At 31.1% G+C, this 16,510-nt stretch overlaps 1 protein-coding gene across 1 annotated transcript; it reads left to right on the plus strand.

The window, feature by feature from the left end:
* Positions 1–4,199: 4,199 nt before the first annotated feature.
* Positions 4,200–9,131, plus strand: LOC106462856 (dnaJ homolog subfamily C member 7-like). Its single transcript, XM_022390251.1, has 4 exons — positions 4,200–4,299; positions 4,852–4,998; positions 7,194–7,346; positions 8,649–9,131. Exons 1-4 carry the CDS (start codon positions 4,230–4,232, stop codon positions 8,774–8,776), a joined length of 498 nt encoding a protein of 165 aa, XP_022245959.1. The 5' UTR covers positions 4,200–4,229; the 3' UTR covers positions 8,777–9,131.
* The last annotated feature ends 7,379 nt before the right edge of the window (positions 9,132–16,510 follow it).

The following is a 16,510-nucleotide window of genomic DNA, read 5'->3' on the forward strand; positions in this document are numbered from 1 at the left end:
CCTAATAGTAACTGTAGTCATCACCTCCTTGAAGACATTAGATAACGTAGTCTTTAATGTAACTATAATTACCATTATTTGAAAAGTGTATAAATGCTAGTACAACTTAACATTTTAACATGGGTTGTGGTTTTTAAATCTGTTAATAAAAATTTGTATGAGCTCTTTAACTAGTTTTATCTTACTTTGTTAATGAAATAAACATACCTAAAATTCCACCAAAAAGAGTTGAAATTCATTATTCAGTAAATGAAGTGTTTTTCTTTATGTACATGAAAACAAAATCATAGTGACAAAGATGGTGCCATTAGACTTTATGATTCAGATTTTGTCTGTGCAACTAGATGTAAGATTAACAAGCCTGTAAGTGATGTTTTTTTCAAAAGTGTTAGTTGACAAACTTTGAATGATTACAACACCATAAAGAGTATCTTTGTAGTTTTATGTGGTACGTTACGTAGGCTAATGTCAAGTAAATGAAAGTTAGACCAAATGGCATATTTGAAATGCATTTTGTTATGTGGTTTTCTAGAACAAGAACCCATGGTGTTTTATCTACTTTTTCTTTTATCATTTTTGTAGGGGGTGCAGGTCATACATATTTAGGAGGGGGGTATCCGTTTCAGGAACTTATTTTAAAAGAAAGCATGAACAGTTGAACACTGATTAAGTACTGGAGATCATCTTTTTGTTTTGTTATAAGTAATAGGAATTATTTCCTTTGTTCATGTTAAATTCCACAGATTATAATTTTTCCTTGGTTTGTATTAAATGCCAGATATTATTTAGTTGAAGAAAATCAAGGAAACAATGAAATTTAAGTAATTATTCCTTATTCCAAAATGTTGTAAGTTCTAATACATTTCTGATCTAGTACATGTTTAAACATTCATGAAAATATCTGAGAATGATACCACTTATTTTTTCTAGAAATTATTTTTTAGTTTGCTTGTAGAAGTTTCTAGGGAATTGATAACTGCTTTGCTAAAAAAAAACTTAAAATTACTGGTGTTTTTATTTTTTAGTTCGTAATTAATATTGTATGTGTGAAGAACAATATGTATCATTCCAAACTTATATACTGACCATAACCAAGGAAATAAAAATTCTTAGTTTGTATATTTAACACAATGCAAACATTTTATTAATTTCCTTACAATTATTGCTGTTAATATTGTTTATGCCATAGTCTTATGCAACAACCTGACAGTTCACAGAATTAGTCTGCATGTGATCTATGTTTACATCTTGTGCAACATAATGAAGCTGTAGAACAATTTGATATTTTGGGCTGAATTTTCAGAATAGTTAAACATTGGAAGTCGGTATGAAACAATCATAAACAGTATAGAATGTTGTGTTTTATGATTCTGTTGTTGGTTCGTTGTTCTTTCATTGGCAGGTCCTTTTACATTTTCTAGTGAATTTAGTTCATAGTCCAGTCCATATAAACTATAACAAATTAGATTATTTCCTCCTTTGATGTCTTTACAAACTTAAACTCTTGTACACTGTTGTAACTTGTTGTAGGCCCACGTTACAAATGATGTTCAAACCTAATAAACCTAATAAAGCTAGGAATAAGGTTAAATCAACTTACTTGTACAACTACAAGGTAATTCAACAAGTTGAATAGCTAACACAGATACAAATATTTTGCAAAAACACTGACTGATTTAACATCCTATCTTGAAATAAGTTTTCTATCTCCTTGACTGTTAACTTTCTTTACTCTTGATGCTTCACAGAACCTTGGATTTATAATCTACTTTCAAATGTACTAGAACACTTGATATCTTTAGAATCTATAGGCTTTTTTAACATCATTATTTCTGACCTGCAGCTCCCTCTAGCTAATAAATAAATTACAGTATTAAAAATATAGCTTGCAATACTATGAGTTTTTGATGGGCTTTAATTTGATTCATATTGAAGGGCATTTGATATGATTAGTATTAAGAAAGTGATTTGCATTTTGTGAAATGTAAGCACTCAGCTTTCCACAAAAACATCATCATATAAATAAAGCATGCATATTCTTTCATCTGGTTAGTGTCTTAACAGTCTAGAGATCTATTGAAATATTGAACTTTTTTAATGTCTGCAATAAATATGAAATACCAAAATCTTGGCCAAGGTCTGGCAGTTTAGTTGGTAGTGAAAAGAAAAAAAATCTTTAATTTTGTCAGAAGTGTACTCATTTTATCCCTCAGCAACTGTCACCTTGAGAAGTATCATAAGACCATCTTTTGTCAAATATTAAAAGCTGAAAGATGCAAACAAACACATAAACTTAGCTTCATATATTAGATAAATCAGAGTTGTGACTAATTAAGTTTGTTGATAACAAACTTCTCTGATTCTAGATTTCTTGTGTGTTTTTACCAGAAAGATACAGAATTAAAAAGCTGTAGCATATACATATATTGTATTGATAAGGTTCAGTTAAACATCAGTTAGTCAAAAACAAACATAAATTTTTATTTTCAGCTGATAAGCAGGTTTTGTGTTTTGATTCATATCAGCAGTATAATATATTACATTTTGATAAGTTTCTGAATTTCCTGTCGATGTATATCAGGATACTTAAAATATTTACTTAAACATTAGATTCATGCTATCTCAAATATGCTTTCATCATTTTATCATTTGTTACTAAACTAAATTGTAAAAGTGACATTCACTGTATTAGCATGGGAGATAGGGTGCTGCTGAGTAACTGCCTTCTCTCAGGTCAGACGTTCAAAATTAGGGACAGTGGCAGATAGCCTTATTAGCTTTGCCACAAATAGAATATTACTTATTAAAATAGTATTGGGTCATTTAAAGTTTTAATTTCCCTAAAATATTTTTAGTATTATTGTAATTTCATTATATTTTCTTATTGTACAGGGGATAATGTTTTGACATTCTTTAGTATATAAGATATGATTGGGTTTTGATCCCATTACAAAATTATTGAATACATTTTTTAATGACAAAACACATTGTATGGTGAATATTACACCAATACATTTATGAATGATGTCGACCTGTGTCTATATTGTTTTTACATCCATACTGAAATGATAACAAAAGTGATCAAGTGATAACATATCTATAAAAGCTGAAGCAACTTAGTAACATTGATGTCAGGCATCAGCTTGTGAATAAGCAAGCTCTCCTTTGTATGAAGGCTTTGTTCATCATTGGCCCTTGCTAAGATCTTAAACAAATTAGATTGGACAATGATTTCACATTCTCTTTTGGCATGTTCCAGTATACTAGACTTAATAGGGGATATTAAGTTAGCATACTCTTTCACTCATGTTATGAATTTTCTTTTAACAGAACTGATGTTGCCTTGCTGATGGCAAAAGACAATTAAATTTATAAGCAACAAATAATGATTGTAAAGCAGGAACTTGGTCTTTAAATCTAAAGAAAGATCAGAGGTGACAATTAGGTTTAAACACACGTTGTAATTGTGAATACACCTTTTTAGTAATATCTTTTAACTGGTTTTTAAAAATGTAAAAAATATTTACAGTGATAATTACACAATACTTAGATACCCCAAATATATCAAGTTTACTAATACTTCATTTGTTCAAATAACTATGAAATATCCTATTAACAACGAAAAATAGGGAATTCATTCTTACATAAAAACTCTTTGATATCATAGAATTCTTTATATAGTGTGCCATATATGCTAGATATTTTGAAGGCATGATGAAACAATACTTGAACCAGGTTTTCTTAAAACAAGTTGGGAATAAAGTGTGAAAAATTAAAATACAAACCTGTAAATGTCTTTTTGTGGTATGCTTCACATTCAAACCTGTGGACATGTGCTGGTTTTGATGTTGAATCATTCTATTGGAAGAAACCTGTGGACATGTGCTGGTTTTGATGTTGGATCATTCTATGAAAGTATGCTATTGGAAGAAACTGGTGGATACAGTTTTTGTACATAAGGAACACTTTTTCTTTTGAAGTGCTCAGTAGCTGATAATTGTATAAGTGCCTAATGATACTATAATATCAAAACCTTCTGACTTTGTAATAAAAGCTATTGTTTCTCAGTCATTCAGCTGAACACATGCATTACTTCCAATTCATAATGTTCATAATGTTAGTATTATTGGTAGAGTAAGTGCTTATTTTCTTTAACAGTTTTTAAACTTCTTATTTAATAGGAATGTTAAAGTTGTTTTAGATAAAGTTTTGTTTTATTTATTAGCTATATGGACCTAGAAATGTATGAAGAATGTGTTAGAGATTATGAAACTGTGTACAAGAAGGAACCAAAAAGAGGTAAGCAGCTGTTATTGGTACAGGAATATGTGAGTGTAAAAGTAAGCAGCTGTTATTCGTACAGGAATAAGTCAACAAGAGGTAAGCAGCTGTTATTCGTACAGGAATAAGTCAACAAGAGGTAAGCAGCTGTTATTGGTACGGAATAAGTCAACAAGAGGTAAGTAGCTGTTATTGGTACAGGAATAAGTCAACAAGAGGTAAGCAGCTGTTATTGATACAGGAATAAGTCAACAAGAAGTAAGCAGCTGTTATTAGTACAGGAATAAGTCAATTATAAAGGAAGTTATTTAGTGTATTAGTAATGCCGTGTTTCTTATAAAAGTTAAGATACAAGGATGCATTCAGTAATAATACACACATTGTGTATTCATTTTGTGTTTTACATGACTAAATTCTATTCTGTTTTTTTGTTCTTAAGAAATGAAAAAGTAATTCAGTACATTTTTAGCAACAAGCAAGTTTAATTGTGATTGTCTGAGATGCTGTTTCTATAGTAACAGTCACTGCCACTATCATACACATGATTGGAATGTTTTCTTTCTGTTGAAGCACACAAGCAGTTTTTAGAAGAAGCAAAACTGGAACTGAAAAAGAGCAAAAGAAAAAATTTTTATAAGATACTTGGAGTTGATAAAACTGCTTCTGAAGAAGAGATAAAAAAGGCTTACCGCAAACGAGCCTTGTTACATCATCCAGGTGAGTTGTTATTTAAAATCACCTGATACTTGTGATACTGAAAGTTTTCTCTCTTGAATAAAATAGTTTTATCAAGGTAAAGGGTTAAAATTATAAATTGTGACATTTTGTTGAGAAAATAGTAGTGTTCATGTATGTAGAATTAAAGTGTTAATGCATATGCAGGGGAATAGAATCAATAGCACATGATAGTATAAGTGCACTACCAAACTTTAAAACTGTGCTGTGCATTACGAATATTTTGTGCATGTTCCCAAGAATTTTCTATTGCTTAAATGCTGTGTTATGATATTTCCACTTCCCCAGTCAAACTGTTGCAGTTATGTAGTGGAGTCACTTGACACAATCATGATCTTTCATCACTCATATATAGATATATATTTGATCAGGCTGGTTTTATTCCTTAACTTCACTCAGAAATCTCTTTCTTTTTTTCTATTGAGTGTATTATGACCTTTTTTCCTGGAGTCCAGGTTCTTTCTGTGTTTGTGACAAATATACTTTGGTGAGTATATTAAACACTAGATCTTGAGATCCTTTATTCAGAACTGTTGATAGAATAGAGACTGTCATATCTTCAAAGGTATACTTATCAATTTTCAATGTACAAAATTATGATTGCAGAGTTGTTAGGTAACTTTTATGTTGGTATGCTAAATATCTTTGTAAGTGTATGATCAAGGTGGTCCCGATAGTCTTCTTGAGGGATGGTACTTGCAGTAGAAAACAAAAGCATAGTAAGCTTTCACAGAATAACAACTTTTCTATTTGCTTTTCATCATATTTCTTTTTTTTTTTTTTGTTGGATAGCTTTAATTATTGTCCTGCTCCTATTGTCTCAGTGCATGCTTACAACTTTAAAACTGAGTCTTCATATTTGTAGTGGACAGAGCATGGATAACTTATTGTGTAACCTTATGCTTAATAGTAACCAATCAAAACCAAAATTTATTACCATGTGGTTACAAATCTTTCTTTTACTGAATTAGGTTTGAGTCTTTTATCTTGATTCTCTGGTAGACTTGTTCTCCAAATATTAATCCTGTTCTGTCTCCTTTCTCTTTTTAACCAACTAACTAACACTGATTTATCTATCAAACAGCCAAACTTTAAGTCATGCCTCTTTCTTACTTGATAAATTAGTTTTTCTAAGAAGTTAACAATGAAAATAACAACACTAGGACATTTTTGTACTTGATAAAATAATTTTTTTATGAATTATTCATTCAAATAAAACTTTAATTGGACATATTCCTTTGTTACTTGAGAGAACCAAACAAACCTCACATTTAAGAAGAATTTCAATCGATGAGAGATAGTTATTTAACAATAATGTTGGTGCAAATAGTGTGATTAAAACAGTTTTGATGGAAGTTATCACCCTTCCTACATTGTGCTATGATGTACCGAGATGCTATTAGTCTAGTGCTCATGTCTAAGGATGGTTACGAGTTGCAAACTAAGATCCAGAATAGAAATTATCCACAGATATCTGTTTAACTGGTCCTAAAATCTACACTAGTAGTAGAGAAGTTTTTTTACATTCAAGGACATGATTGTCAAATTTCATTGTTGTTTGTTCTCGCTGTGGTTGAGATTACATTGGTTCTACAGCTTGCTGTTTGGAATAACATATTAAAAAGTATCTACAGTCAACAAGAAATCAAGTATTTACAGACATCTAGGCAGTGATTGTGAAGACTGAGCACTGGATGAACATTTCAGTGTGTCGTGTGTCTGATAATGAAGAGGATCTTAGGATCAAGGAGATTCTTTGTATTAAGAGAGTAAAACCATCATTAAATTTCTCATCATTGAAATTTTATTTTTAACTTGATAAAACGTTCGTAGATGGGATTTATTAAATAATTATCCAACTTTGATTAGGGCATATTCCTTTTACAAAATTGATGGTAATTTACAGGCCAACCCTAATTGATTGATCTGTATTTTAAACTAGGTCTTGTTTACAGATTTGGTTTATTAGATTTTCTATGATGTTAAATAATTTAGTGTAAAAAGTTTTGTCTTTTTAAAAAACTATCTGGTATTGATGATATACCCCTTGTATATTTGATAAATTATTTTATTGTTATGATTTATACCAATCATGGTAAAGACAAGTAAATATAATTTTAAGTTGTTTTTGAGATAACATAAACAATCTTTCAAGATTGTTTATATGAATGTTATAGATCGTCACACTAATGCATCAGAACAGGAAAGGAAAGAAGAAGAGAAAAAATTTAAAGAGGTTGGGGAAGCCTACAGTGTTTTGTCAGATTCTAAAAAACGTGAACGATATGATAATGGTCAAGACTTGGAAGATATGGATGGTTTTGGAGGTGGTAAGGGCAAATTTTAGTCTCATTTTCAGATATTTATTTATTCTTATAATGATTTTATACTTTTTATTGTGAACACTTTGACTACCTCTTTATAAAATAAGCAAGCTACGATTTGTTAACTGGAAACTTTTGAGCCAAGTTTCGAGTTTGTGTTAATAGAGTATTTACCTTAGAACTTCCACCAGTAAGCTTCTGTATGCTGTAGTAGAAATATTATATCATTGGTGAGCAATGTTAAAAGTTAACCTAGTGTGTGAAATCATTTTGTATAAAAATGTTTAAGAATTTGGATAGCAACAAGTTAATAAAATGCATCATGGAGATGTGTATGTAGAACAGATAGTAAAAAATGTAGACGTTTTACATGTAATACAAAATATATCCTGAGTAAACATGTTTAGGTTGAATAGTTAGTCCAGCTGAACTTTGTCAAGACTGGAATGTCTTCCACTTCTAGAATTTAGGCCCAAGAACACGTGTCCTTCATGTTTGTTGTTTGCTAGGCTTTGTTAATTTTTTTTATGAAACGACAGATAGAATTGGAGATATGGATTACATCCCTGAAAATGTTATGAAAATTGATCATATAATAGATGAAACTTAAGGTTTTTATAAATTCTTATATCTTACAATAATATAAGGTTCAGAATAATTTTTTGGAGTATGTCAAGATAATTAAAAAGAGACTAGAAAAATAATAATAATAAAATCTTAATCACATTAAAAACAAGGGAAGCGTAAAAGCAAAGGAAGCTGTTAGATTTTACAGGTCAGTAGGAGCAGAGGAAGCTGTTAGATTTTACAGGTCAGTAGGAGCAGAGGAAGCTGTTACATTTTACAGATCAGTAGGAGCAAAGGAAGCTGTTAGATTTTACAGGTCAGTAGGAGCAGAGGAAGCTGTTAGATTTTACAAGTCAGTAGGAGCAGAGGAAGCTGTTAGATTTTACAGGTCAGTAGGAGCAGAGGAAGCTGTTAGATTTTACAGGTCAGTAGGAGCAGAGGAAGCTGTTAGATTTTACAGGTCAGTAGGAGCAAAGAAAGCTGTTAGATTTTACAGGTCAGTAGGAGCAAAGAAGTTGTTAGATTTTATAGTTATTTTTATCAGCCAGCTCAAACTGTTAGCATGTTTATACATTTATTTTACCTTCCTGGTATAATCTAGCTGAGATTTGTCGAGTTGAGAGAGTGTAATAACTCTTGCAACTTGTTTGTTGGCCGAGTTTTGTTTCTTACTTAACAGAGTAATCAGAATGAAGTTTTTATAACCTGTTTAGTAAGAGTGATTTTCTTTCTTTCTAACAGGAAATATAGATCCAAACCACATCTTCCAGTGTTTTTTTGGTGGTCCTGGAGGTGGCTTCAGGCAAAGTGGTTATAGCGGTGGACACTATAGTCAATTTCCTGGTGGATTTACTTTTCAGTTTGGTTGATTACTATTTGCAAATGATTCAGAGAAATCATGGCTGCTATTGGTTTTGTGACTCTCACCTCATACAGTATTTCTTAAAGAAAGAAGATTTAAATGGCAAAGATGCTACACTAAACACTTATAGAATTATGGAGAAAAACGTCAGCATAGCTTTTCATGAAAACATTAAATCATATTGAATTTTGTCTGCTCTAGGACTGGTTGGAAACATGCATGTTTAGCTGAAAACAAATTAGTAATTAAGTTTTACCTTCCAGTACAATTTATAATAAAATGTAAAAGATAAAAATTTTAAAATAGCACTTTAAATTACTAGCAACTTTATTTTCCAAGATAGTTTATAAAAACCAAACAAACTCTTAAAGTTGTGGATGTCCATGTGAAATTATTTATATACACAGTTTAGATAACAGCATAAGGAAACACACATTGTAGAAGGTATGTGATCCTGAGAATCCTGTGTTAGTAGATTTGCTTGGTATTGAATATATGGACATTATTGGAAAGGTATGTCAAGGAATTTAATTACAGGTTTCGGTTACCTTTTTGTACTTCATACAAGATTATTAACTTAACCAAGGTCTTTGCCATAGTCAACTGTATGAAATATTACCATATATTAGCTAATTGTCAATTCTTTTTATTTTAACTGTCCAGGAGTTTTCATATTAGAGAACTTGTATCTTAAGTACTGTATATTTTGTTGAGTGTTTCACTTAAATTTTATCTGTGTCTCACACTTGTCACCTGTGTATTCTCTTTCAACTCGAACTTACCTCGACTTTTAACCGAACGATCCGAAAAGGGGAGTGCACAGATGGCAAAAGTTTGCATAGGTATGATTGCCTAATTATTGTTATGAAATATTCAATAAATTAAATTATTGTTTCTTGTGGATTTTATGTTCTAGACAAACCTTGCATGTTGATAAAACCTCGTAAGGAAATTAAAATAGTTTGATTAGCTAGAATAAGTTTATTTTCTGTTAGTATCGCAGATTTGTAATATTTGTGTGAAGAATTTAATGAAAATGAAGTTTTAAAAGATTAATTTATAGTATTTTCAGGTACATAAAAATATATGTTCAGGTTTCTATTTATATGATCGTGAATAAAAACCTAACCAACTAATGTACAAGTATGCCAGATAAAAAAACAACAACTCAGATGTAATAAAATTATAATTAATATTTTCCACATTCTGTACATGTATAAAATAAAATTCTTGGTAATTTGAATCTTGCTTAGTTGTGTTCCATGCTGATAACATTTTAAGAACTCTGATAAAGTACATAATGCAATATTAATAAGGCAGTTTGGGTAGCATTAGCAAAAAAACCAATAACATGAACACTCTTGGAAAGCAGGTTTTCCTTCATCAGGGGTGAATGGCAAATGACCATTGTAAGCATGTTGGTCAGTCATGTGGTCATTGTGTGGAAGAAGTGAGATGCCATGGATTTATAAGAATATTACCAAAGTTGTGAAATAGCTTTGTGTATATGTGGGTTTGTGATGGAAAGAAAAAGTAGTTTGGAAATAAAAATGTCTTATAAGAATATATGTTTGTGTAAAAAGTAATGTCCAGGATAATTGTGAGATTTATCAACAAAAGCACTTAATTATACAGGAACTAGAAGAATTAAATATTAATAAGTTTGAGAAATGAAATTGCATAATAATACATATATAAAAATGAGAACATGAAAAACAATTTTCCAAAAAGAGTCCAAGGATGAAGACTTTTAATACTGACGTCAAGGTTTGTACTATACAGGGTGATAGTGTTTAAAATACTGATCCAATAGGTTTCTCTGTCAGCTTCTGATACAAACCTACCTTCAGTACCAATGAGAACCATGTCAATGATGGATTCAAACAATATTAACTTTTGATCAGAGTAAACTACCTACTGACAGCAAAACCAAAAATCAACCTGATAATGAGTATAGCTAATTAAAAATATTTTTCTTACATTCGTATAAAGATTAGAATGAATTTTTTCATCAGTTGAGTTCCATTGCTGTTAATGACGTTTTTGGCCATAAACCCAATAATATCTAGCAAGGTTCAGTGAGCTTAGGAAATTTGGATTAGTCCTAAAAATGCAAAACATTCGAACTAATACTGTTGATGAAAGTAACAATAGTGGAGAATATCTCGCTAACAAACCACATAAACACAAGCTGTTGGCTTCAAGTACTATCATGAAATTAGTGGTATGGCAACAGAAAGATATTGTTTTTAGTATTGATGGAGGATTTATGATTATTAAACCGTTCTATATGGATATTCTGGGTTTGTCCAACGTATTTATGGTTGCATTTTACAAACTGCATAAGTTATGTTGTTAGTTTGACAGTTTTTATCACGTTGTTTTTTTCCATATTGAACAGAGAAAATGCTTTTTGTTTTTATAAACTTATAAAGTCTGATACGGAACTTTGTTTAAATGGAGAACAGCAATTTTGTGTGGTGTAATTGACTTGTGCGAGACAAAAGATATCTTTTAAGTTTTTTTGGAAGGAAACGACAGGGAAGATTCACTCTAGGTATTCATTGAGCTGGAGAAGATGGAAAAGTTTTTCAAGGATTTGTGAAGCTTTTTTAAGATAATATATGATAATCAGAGGAACTCTGTTAGATTGCTTGGTGTCAGGCTGATTGAGTGGCACAGCATTATGTCTGCAGACGTACAACGCTAGAAACCAGGTTTCGATACCTGTGGTGGGCAGAGCACAGATAGCCCATTGTTCAGCTTTGTGCTTAACTACAAACAAACAAATATACCCTCTTCATTTTCGAGGAAAAGAATCTTGCACCACAATTTTTGAAGTTATTTGTTGGAAAACGTATATCCTATTAGGGTTTTTTAATTTAATCTATAAAAGTCCCAAGGCTAAAGCCTTGATATTTTTATATATATTTTGTCAATCTTCGATTTCACTTTAGTTTAGAAGAGAATATCCTATTACGGTTTTTTAATTTAATCTATAAAAGTCCCAAGGCTAAAGCCTTGATATTTTTATATATATTTTGTCAATCTTCGGTTTCACTTTAGTTTAGAAGAGAATATCCTATTAGGGTTTTTTAATTTAATCCTTGAAAGTCCCAAGGCTAAAGCCTTGATATTTTTATGAATATTTTGTCAATCTTCGATTTCACTTTAGTTTAGAAGAGAATATCCTATTAGGGTTTTTTAATTTAATCCTTAAAAGTCCCAAGGCTAAAGCCTTGATATTTTTATGAATATTTTGTCAATCTTCGATTTCACTTTAGTTTAGAAGAGAACATGAACACCCTTAGGGATTTTCAATATTTGTTTTTCACAAATATTAGAGTTTAGTGTTTATTGTGTTGTTTTTCAAACTATTGTGATCTTTTACATATTCTATTTCTGAAATAACATTCGACTAGGCTTTTGAAAAAGATTTTCATTATGCTCTAAATCTGTAATATATGTTGTTTTTGACATATTTTTAGACTATGGGAGATTAAATATTGTTTTTGCATTGAAATACATTATCGACATTAAAAAAAATGTTTTTCGTAAAAATATCCAAGATTTGTATTTTCAAAGAAAATTTGTTTTAGTTTTTCATGCTTCTCTCACAAAACATTATATCTTTTCCAAAAGCCTAAACCGAGTGTTTCTCTCCTTTAAAAATGCCCCCAATGACACAGCAGTATGTCTGTGGACTTATAACGCTAGAGACCGAGTTTCGATACCCGCCGTGGTGGGCAGAGCACAGATAGCCCATTGTGTAGCTTTGTGCTTAACTTCAATCAAACAAACCTTTAAAAATAGAATAAGTCAAAAATGACAATAGTTTAAAAATAACCACTAAACTTTAGTATTGACAAATGTGGAAAAATAAGTCTTAAAAATCCCTAACACTGTTCATTTTATCTTCTGAAGCAAAATGAGCTCGAAGAGGCACAAAGTTTTCTTTGATTCGTGGAGGGTTAAACCTTGGGACTTTCGACGATAAAATTGTATTTTTGAATAGCTCATACCAGATACATATTTTTCGTAGAAGAACATTGAAAATTATGAATCAAAGATTTTTTCGAAACTGTCTTGGATATATTCACGAAAAATCCAACAAACGATTTTTTGAATGCGTTAGTGTGTATTTTAATGGAAAATTCATTAATCTTCGTATTTTTGAAGATAAAAATTATGTTTTTGAAATGCCCACGTCGAACACTTTTTCTGTAGATGAACATGAAAAACTATGATCGAAAACTTTTTGAAAATCGGAAAGGCTGTATAGCCTTCAGTAATTTACGAAGAAAGAAATCCAATTTTCAAATGCCGCAGTTAGTGCGTATTTTAATGCACAAAATATATTTAATCTCCAATAGTCAAAAAACAACAAAGATTAGATATTTCAAGTTTAATGAATGTCTTTTTCCAAAAACCTAAACCAAGTGTTAGTAGTTAACAAGTCACTATGGAGGTGGAAGTGTAACGTCATTTGTAACTTGTATGAATATAAGTAAATGATATGCAATTTAATAATCAATGCCTAACTAATGGTTGATTAATTATATGCAAATTTATTATCAATGCCTAATTAATAGTTATTAATTAAAGGTTATTTATTTATTAGATGTAAATGATATTCAAATTAATAATTAATATCTAATTATTTGTTTATTAAGGAAATGATTTAATTAATATGCAAATGATATTGAGTGTTCACATTTTAATTACGATTAAATAATCAACACCAGGGGACGTGTTGCTAACATTGAACTTTTTCATATAATTTCATTAGATTTATAGTTTTTATTTTATAATTAATCTTTAAGCATTCTTTTGTTTGAAAATAATGGCATACAATGATTTTAGTAGATTATAATTTTACTCTATAATGAATAAATGATTCAAAAAATTGCATATTTTACACTTTCAAATAAGTTGTATATCTCGCAAAGGCAGATAGTATTTCTATAGGCAAAATGTATTATTATGCTTCCGTAGGACTGCATACAGATTTCAACCTGTCTCAATTTATGTCTGTCATTTTCATTTACATAGAGTAGAACCTATACATTAAGGATGTCCTTCCGACTGCATCTAACTGCCCTCTATAGAAAGGTGTCCTTATTATAAAAAATGAACCACATAAATCTGGATTCCGTATTGACCATAAAAATTTCCTGAATTTTAAGGATCCCCCATTTTGTTTGGTGTATGCAGGGCACTGATGTTCATGAGTTGTACATTGCCATCACAGGGAGTATTGTCAACAGGAGATCTCAGGGGTGGATTAGCTGTGCCCTTTTTTCTTTATTATTGGTCACAAAGTTTCTAAGTACTTCTCTTCAGAGTTTCAACTGCTAAACATTTCACATTTGTTTTCTGTGTTTATTTTACTGTCAAAGACTGAAGTAGAAATGTAGCTGAAAATATAGCAACAAATAACCACTTGTATCATTAGACTGTTTACATAACACTATAATATGGTACTCCCAAGAGCAACAAAGCATGTGCACAGAAATAAGCTGACTTGACCTCTGCTCCAAGAAAACAATGTGGAATTTATCGGCTTATGTATTGTACAGTGTTTTCAACAAGAATTCTCCAGAATAATAAGATTGCACTTTGAATCTGTAAAAACTTTTATTACAGTATATGGTTCAGAGCAGTTGTTTGAATATTAGTCATCTTTCTGAGATATTTGGAATTTAGTGGTATACCATACAGGCATACAAATATAACTGCACACTTTATCAATTGCCTGTATTGAGAACGAGACCAAAGACATTGCCCTTAATCAGGAATATCGAGGTGTCTGTTATTGCAAGATTTATTTTGGTTACAAATAGTAGGAAAAGAAAGAGACTGAAAAGATCTCCCCCTAATGGCATGGTGTCCATTGTTTCGAGGTGCCCATTAACCCTCTCTGCACAGGCAACCTTTACTATGCATGTCTGTTTGGTTTTTAATTATGCACAAAACTACACAAGGGCTATCTGTGCTCTGCCCACCACGGGTATTGAAATCCGGTTTCCAGTGTTGTAAGTCCGCAGACATACTGCTGTGCCACTTGGGGGCACTATGCATGTGACAAGGTTTTTGGTGACTTACATTGGAAATGTAATTAAACTGCTTATTGTTTACGTTACACCAATTAGTATAGCATACAATCATAGCTAATAATCCATATTTTAATAGTATATAAGTTTTAAGTTCATAATTTTATAAGGCAATATTTAAAAAGAAATCCTGAATCCTGTGAGAAGTGTGACATTGTTTCTTTGGATATCACCTCTTCTCTTATTTATTCACCACCCCTCCAGTAAATACAAAATTTAACACAAATTATTCATTATAAAATTGTCACTGCTCAGACAAACCATAATTTTATAGCCTTCAATCTTGTATGGTTACAGAGCCATCTTCTTGCCACACCCACCTGTCACATTCTCTCTTTCGGATTTGTTAATAGTTCTCTCTTACATTGAATATTATATTATCTATAACCAATAGAAATCCAAGGTTTTCACCCATCAAATGACATATTATGTTATGTTGTTTTCTGAACAGAGAATTGTCATTTTCTCTTTTAGTACAATCTTCATTCCCACGGAAAACATATCGACTAGCTTGGATGAATTTGTAACGGCTCTTGTCACATAGTGATAAAGCCAGTTATGTCAATTCATGATTAATGAAAAATTATCTTAGGACAAGTAAAGCTGCTTCCCTTATATGTAATTGTAAAGAAACTCAAAAACGTCCATAAAAAGTGCAAAACACAAAATGTGAAACTGCAACTTTTCTTGTTTCTCTGCATGATCCAAAAAAACCTTCATGCCAAATGTGGTGAATATCTATCAACAGGGGGCGAAGTAGTTCTAAAAAAAAATACAAACGCTCATAAAAACTGCAAAACACAAAACTGAAATTTTGTATGTATCTCCACATGGACCCAGTGAATCTCCCTATTAAATTTGGTGAAGAACGATCAACAGGAGGTGAGGTAGTTGTATTCTCACAGTTAAGTATGAAAAAAGATGATGCATCAACGCTATCAATTCCCTTTACAATCTTAAATACCTTAATTAGATCCTCTCTAATTCTCCTTTTTTCAAGAGAAAACAATTTGAAAGATTTCAGCCTCTCCTCATGTGACAACCTCTCTATCCCAGACAACATTCTAGCAACCCTCCTCTGAACCTTTACCAACAATTCAATGTCTTTCCTAAGGTAAGGAACCTAAGACTGAACACAATACTTCAAATATGGCCAAACCAATAACCTATGCAATGAAATTATAACCTCTTTAGACTCGTATTCAATATTTTTGTAGATACAACCTAAAATCCTATTTGCTCTACCACTAGCAACAGCATACTGTTTGGGTGGCTTAAGAGACTGTTTGACTACTACCCCAAGATCCTTTTTTTCATAATACTGTTAGGGTTATTCCCATTGAAATTATACTTGTAATTCCAATTATGTTAAACCCACATGCATTATCTTTCATTTATCATAACTAAAACCCATTTGCCATTTATTTGCTCAACTCACTAAATGATCTAAATCCCTTTGTAAATCAACAGCATCATCTTCACAGCTAGAAAACCCCAAGATTTTAATATCTTTTGCAAATTTAGGACATTTATTGACCATTCATTCGTCTATGTCATTGATGTAAATGAAAAAGAGCAAAGGTCCTGAGACAGTCCCGAGGTTCAACATTGACGTGTTATATGTAAAA

Source organism: Limulus polyphemus, unplaced genomic scaffold (assembly GCF_000517525.1).
Source record: "Limulus polyphemus unplaced genomic scaffold, Limulus_polyphemus-2.1.2 Scaffold1268, whole genome shotgun sequence".
NCBI lineage: Eukaryota > Metazoa > Arthropoda > Merostomata > Xiphosura > Limulidae > Limulus > Limulus polyphemus.

Coding starts and splice junctions, on each gene's coding strand:
- LOC106462856 (XM_022390251.1), top strand. CDS start 4,230: ATGGACCTAGAAATGTATGAAGAATGTGTTAGAGATTATGAAACTGTG. Junction 4,300..4,851: donor CAAGAAGGAACCAAAAAGAG/GTAAGCAGCTGT, acceptor TTTCTGTTGAAG/CACACAAGCAGTTTTTAGAA. Junction 7,347..8,648: donor TATGGATGGTTTTGGAGGTG/GTAAGGGCAAAT, acceptor TCTTTCTAACAG/GAAATATAGATCCAAACCAC.